This window comes from Juglans microcarpa x Juglans regia, chromosome 8S (genome assembly GCF_004785595.1).
Source record: "Juglans microcarpa x Juglans regia isolate MS1-56 chromosome 8S, Jm3101_v1.0, whole genome shotgun sequence".
Classification (NCBI taxonomy): domain Eukaryota; kingdom Viridiplantae; phylum Streptophyta; class Magnoliopsida; order Fagales; family Juglandaceae; genus Juglans; species Juglans microcarpa x Juglans regia.
In genome coordinates, this window is record NC_054609.1 from 1,445,786 (window position 1) to 1,452,200 (window position 6,415).

A 6,415-nucleotide genomic window follows, 5' to 3' on the forward strand; every position below is an offset into this window, starting at 1 on the left:
ACTAAGTCTAAGAGGAATACAATGGTTAATTTGCAGAGTAAGTTTGGCCTTAATAATACTTTTATAGTGGATAGTTATGGTAGTAGAGGAGGTCTAGCATTATAATGGAAGGAGGCCATAGTGTTGGAAATACAAAATTACTCTTTGAATCATATCAATGCTCAAGTATATGATCTTGGTAATGGTTTTGGATGGAAACTTACTGAGTTTTATGGTTACCCTGATGTCTGTAGGCGTGCTGATGGTTGGGAATTATTGAAATTGTTGAAATACTTTCATCCACTTCCATGGTTATGTTTTGGTGACTTTAATAAGATACTTTGCCAAAGTGAAAAATTTGGAGCAGCTTGAACATCTCCCTCTCAAATGGCTATGTTTCAATAGTATCTAGCTACTTGTGATTTGACCTATCTTGACTACAAAGGTCCAAGATATACATGGTGTAATAATAGGAAGGATTGCAACTTTACTAAAGAAAGATTGCATAGAGTTGCTAATAAAACTTGGATTGACAAATATTCAGACATGGAAATAGTAGTTCTACCAACTAGGAGTTCTGATCATTGTCCATTAGTGCATTTGGTAAAGAAGGTTCGAGTTGTGAGCAAGCCTAAGCCCTTTAGATTTGAAGCAAGCTGGACTTTAACATCTTATTGCAATAGGATTGTTGAGAGTGTTTGGTCTTCAAATAATTTTACTACAGGTCATACTATGTGCAACTAAATTTGGGGAGATGTCGACAACTTTTGAAAAGATGGAAAATTAATATTGGTACTGTAACGAGGAAATAAATCCAAGGAAAAACAGATTTTCTATCTCAATATCAAGATCTTGGTGATGTTTGAGTGGTGGATGACATTAGAAAAGTTCAACAAGAAATTGCAGATTTATTGGAGAGAGAGGAGTTAGCATGGAAACAAAAGGCTAAACAACAATGGTTACAACTTGGGGATTGAAACTCAAAATATTTTCATTAATGCGCAAGTCGGTGAAGGAAAGTGAATTATATTGAATATGTGGGGGATGAGAGTGCAATCTTTCCATAACTTGGGATGATATAAGTAAGGTATTTCTTAATCATTTCAATTCTGTTCACTACAAGAATTGTTGTCTTTCCCCGTGCCAAGAATCGCCAGAAATAATCTTTCTCAGCGATTTTTACTGTACTGAATATTCGTCGCAATTGTTTACTAACTTATAAGTTAAACCCGTGAACTCCAAAAATCGCCACAAATTAGCACTTTTTTTGCGGCGATTTTTTTGCCTCAAATTCTAAATAAAACGCTGCAAATACTCATTTGGTTTGCCTATTAAATCGCCGGGAGAACTTTTTGTGGCGAATTATAGTTGTCGCAAATATTTAATAAATCACCACGAATAAGGAGATTTATTCCAACGGTATAATTAAATTGCTGGGAAAACTTTTTATGGCGATTTATAGTTGCTGCAAATCCGATAAAATGTCTCAAAGAAGCATTTCCAACGATATTGGAACGCCGGAAATAAGTTAATTTGTAAAGAAAATATTTCCAGCGACTTTTATTTGCTAAAAAAGGTATTTCATAAAATAATAATAAAAAAAAAATCCACAGAAATCCTTATGAACTATACTCATCAATTTCAAACTGAGATTGTTGAACCGCTCTCGTGAATATTGCCGTGATGCTTTCCTCCAATCTGTTCCTGCTTTCATCATTGTGGCAAATTCCTCGTAACTTGTACGTCCGTCGACCTGCAAGTTTATGCAACAGGAATATGGGGGAATTTTAAGCATGAAACAATAGAACATATAGGACCCAGTCTCATGAAAGAGCATAGACTCACAGGCCTTTCAAAAAGAAAACGTCGTGGAGAACACATCATTGGTTTAGCTATTTAAGTATGACAATGTTACCACCAGCAAAGATGGATATTTACGAACATAATATGCCTAAAAGACATTTTTGGTGTAGGTCTAACATTGCTCACACCTCACATCTCACACCTCACATCTCACACATCATCTGATTCTGTTTTATAGGCATTTTTTTTTTGTCTAAAGTGTTTTTACCACAGATAAATATTCAGTGAAAGCCTACAAACCAAAATCGCATCTTATTGCCATCCAAGTATATGTATGCTTGAGATTGAAAAATACGGAAGCGGATGTGCTACTTCACATAAAACAAAAAGACAAAATAAGCAAGTATAAATGACTAAAATAACAGCAATTGTTAAGAAATTTGACAAACCTTGTCTAAGATAGCTACATCACGCATAATGGCATTAATGACTTCTTCACTGCTTCTCTCAATTTCATCAACTAAGGCATCTCGTAGCTCCTCATTTTCTATATATCCACTTTGGTTTTGATCAAAGAATTCAAAGGCTTTGAGAAGGTGCCCATCATCATTGCCCATCTTTCTTAAGTGAACAGAGATAGCTACAAATTCTCCACGGTCAAGATAACCATCCTTATCTACATCTATAACTTCCTCTACAAACAAATGCTCGGCGATTACCTGTGAATAAAAAAATGAATTAATATTCAGCTTAACACCAATCGACATCAACTAGCATATAAAGTTTTAACTTACAGAAAATGGAAGGCATGCAAAATTTTCTTGGACATAAGTATTTTACCTTGAGAGCTCTTTTCTTGAGCTTATTCATTAATGAAAATTGCTTGAGCCTTGCCCTCACAGTTTCACCCAAAGAAACATTAGGAGCTCTCTTTGCATTCTGTAACCAAGGATGATCTGCATTTGATGAAGGATTAAATACAAGAGTTTGTTATATTCCAATTCCACACTTCAAGTTTTTAAATACATAATCAATTTGCTTGGCAACAGGAATTCCATACATTAGCTATTGATTAGAACTAAACATTACCTAGCACTGCCTGAGCAGTAAGCCGCCGCTGTGGGTCAGGATTAAGCATCTTCTTCACAAGGTCTTTTGCATTATCAAAAACTATAGGCCAAGGATCCCTTCTAAAATCTACAACAGACCGTATAATTGCTTGTGCTACTCCTTGTTCAGTTTCTGCATGCAAAGAGAACAAATTTATGTATACATACATCTCATACCACGTTAAACATAGTTTAATACAAAACAGTTTTCAATTACACTTTGGGTAAAATTTTCACAAAAGCGAACATGGGTTATTTTTTCATTCATAACAAGACTAACCTGCCCAAAATGGTGGGAAACCAGAGAGTAGGATGTAAAGGATTACTCCGGCACTCCAAACATCTACTTCTGGACCATAATTCCATTTGAGCACCTCTGGAGCCATGTAGTAAGGACTTCCAACTATCTCAGTAAATCTCTCACCTAAAGAAATAGTCATTTCGGCTTATGTACATGGAAGGACACCATTAATTGATGAGACTCAGAACAAGATCATGACATGTGGCATCAATTAAAATAAAATTACCAGGTTTAAAGAATACTAAAAGCCCAAAATCAATTGCCTTCAAAGGTGTTGTTTCCTTCATGTTAGCAAACAGAAAGTTCTCAGGTTTGAGATCCCTATGCATCACACCATGCTTGTGGCACATCTGCAACACCATGAAGCAAAAGCACATTTCAAACCTCTTCTACCAACAAAAAGGGTTGGGGGGTAAAAACACAAATGAAAATTACCACTCAAAACTTTCTGAGTCTAGAAAATAACACTAGGATAAAAGAGAAGTCCATTAGTAAGACCAACATAGTAGTGAAATCTGGTGGCTATTACAGAAAGAGCCTATATATTTTTTATGATCATTTCTTTTTATGAGCACATAAAGAGTTTAATGGAATGCAATTAAGATATCCTAGGAAAGAATAATGTAGTCTGAGCAAATTGACCATAAGCCCAGTCACTAAACTAGTTTAGTTGAAAATGTTTCATGTTCTTCAATACAGCACATTAAATTATTTAAATTGAAAATGTTTCATGTTCTTCAATACCATGACACTGAATCCTAACTTATTGGAGAATATGATCTGATAACAAGTCCAAAAGAGAAATAATTTAACCACAACTAATAGTTATCCAAAAAAGGATCTTACACAAGTGCAATATGATATAAAAAATTCTGTTGACATACCTTAAGAAATCCAAAACAATTCAAAACCACACAACCATAAAATCTAAACCAGAGCAATATTCATTAAATGAATCATAATACCTAACCACGGACTGGCAAGATAAATATACATGTAGAATGTGGATACTCAACTGAACCTTAATCCCAAATTTGAGTTCTTCACAAATGTTAACAATGGTCAAGATCTTTATGAGTCCATGCAGCCAGTTTATGCGGATAAGATTAGATGAATGATATAAGCCTTAAACATTGCCCAAAAACTTATCTCGCATTGATGGTCGTGGGTTGCGAACAGAGCAAGGGAGAGAGGGAGGGCCTCGGCTTGCCGGGCTAGGCGTGGAGGAGAAGGGGGCTTTGACGGAGAACTGGCAATGACGTCGATGTGTGGGTGTGGCGAACGGCTCCCCTAGCGTTGGCGACATAGAGAAATCCGAGAGAGAGAGAGGGGTGACGCCAGATTCTAGGAGGCAAGAGATCGGTGGCTGGCTGGGAGAGAAGGAGTGGGTGGTTGTCGAGGTGAGGTGGCGGTGGCGTGGTGGGAATGTTAGATAAAACCTCACTAAAAATATGACAAAGTCATTATCAACGAATAAAATATTGCTCGAAATACTTATTTGCAGTGACTAAAAGTCGTTGGAAAAGATCTTGTACATTTTTCATAAATTTTGTAAAATTCTAATCCCTAAGTAGTATTTGCTGCGATCTGGAAATACCCTATTTTCTTGTGGCATGTGGCGATTTTAATAGTCGTCGAAAATAATACACAATTTTAGAAATAATTTTATTTGCGGCGATATTAACTCGTTGGAAATGCTCCATAAGTTGCCGCAAAGTCTAAATTGCTTATTTTCGACGATTTTATAAATTGTTGGAACTGCTTATTTCTGGCGACTAAAGATTCGTCGTAAATAGGCATCTACAATTTTTCATAAATTTTGTAAAAGGATATTTCTAGCGATTTATGTCGCCATTAATAATCATTAATTCGCCGCAAAAGCATCTATTGTGGCAATTTTTACTATTCGTTGCAAATAAAATACTATTACAATCAAAATTTATTTGCGTAGTGAATAGTAATTTCAGGATCAATCTTTCGAATACATTTCGTTGGATTTCAGCGGCGAGACCAAAATCACCGCAAATAAGGGTTAAATGCAGCAATTGTTTTTGCGACGATCATAAAATCGCTTGGAAAATGCCTATTTTCTTATAGTGACCTTTATGCTACCTCACAACCATGTAGTATAGAAAATATACTGGAAGGATTCACTAAACAGATTCCTATGAAGTTCATTGAAATGCTTGACAAATCATTTACTACTAAGGAAGTTCGAGGTGCATTATTTCAAATGGACCCTTTAAAATCCCCTGGTCCTGATGGTTTCTCATCTTGTTTCTACTAGACATATTGGCATGTGGTGGGAGATCATTAGTAAGGCTGTTATCGATCTTCTTAGTCAGAATGGTTCCTAGAAAGCTATTAATGATACATATATTTGACTAATCCCAAAGATGAAATCTCCTCTTAAGGTGATTGAATATAGGCCAATTAGCTTGTGTAATATTTTTTACAAAACTTGTTCCAAGGTACTTGCAAATAGGCTTAAACCAGTACTGCCTCATGTTATTAGTCCGTACCAAAGTGCTTTTGTTTCTGGTAGGCTCATTTATGATAATATTCTAGTAGCTTATGAGATCCTTCACTCAATGACTACTAAGATAAAAGGAAGAGAGGGTTATATGGAATTAAAGTTAAATATGAATAAGGCATATGATAGAATGGAATGACCTTTCGTTGAAGTTGTTATGAAGAAGATGAGATTTCCTAAAAAGTGGGTCACCTGTGTATGCATTGCCTCTAATCAGTTTCATATTCGGTTCAATTGAATGGAACTGCTAGTCAAAAAAATTTTCCGACAAGAGGGCTTAGACAAGGGGATCTACTTTCCCCTTATCTTTTTATTCTTTGTGCTGGGTGTTAAGTTATTCTCTTATGAAGGCTGAGCGTCAAGGAAAAATAAGTGGTGTTCCAATTAGGAGATGAGGTTTTCGTATAAATCATCTTTTCTTTGCTGATGATAGCGTGTTATTTTGTAAAGCTACTATGCAAGAATGCTGTACTATGTAAAAGATATTAGGAGCTTATAAGGCAGCATCTGGTTAGTTGTTGAATAAGATAAAATAGCTATGTTTTTTTTTTTTAGCAAAAATACCAGAATTGAGGCCCAACAATTTCTTATCAGTACTATTGGAGTGAAGGCTGTTCATTATTATGAAAAGTATTTGGGTTTGCCTGTTATGGTTGGTAGAGGCAAGTTTGAAACTTTTAAATATCTTCT

General features: G+C 35.6%; 1 protein-coding gene across 1 annotated transcript; it reads right to left on the reverse strand.

Moving 5' to 3' along the window:
- Positions 1–1,598: 1,598 nt before the first annotated feature.
- On the reverse strand, positions 1,599–3,572 carry LOC121244761 (calcium-dependent protein kinase 32-like). Its single transcript, XM_041142966.1, has 7 exons — positions 3,419–3,572; positions 3,172–3,315; positions 2,872–3,024; positions 2,623–2,738; positions 2,232–2,501; positions 2,138–2,150; positions 1,599–1,732 (listed from the first exon to the last, which is right to left on the reverse strand). Exons 1-7 carry the CDS (start codon positions 3,567–3,569, stop codon positions 1,599–1,601), a joined length of 981 nt encoding a protein of 326 aa, XP_040998900.1. The 5' UTR covers positions 3,570–3,572.
- Between the last annotated feature and the right edge of the window lie 2,843 nt (positions 3,573–6,415).

Bases quoted from the DNA above. Each gene is read 5' to 3' on its own strand.
- LOC121244761 (XM_041142966.1), bottom strand. From the start codon at position 3,569: ATGTGCTTTTGCTTCATGGTGTTGCAGATGTGCCACAAGCATGGTGTG. The intron at 3,316-3,418 runs GTAATTTTATTT...CTATTTCTTTAG, and splicing joins TTTAGTATTCTTTAAACCTG to GTGAGAGATTTACTGAGATA. The intron at 3,025-3,171 runs GTTAGTCTTGTT...CTTTGCATGCAG, and splicing joins TTTCCCACCATTTTGGGCAG to AAACTGAACAAGGAGTAGCA.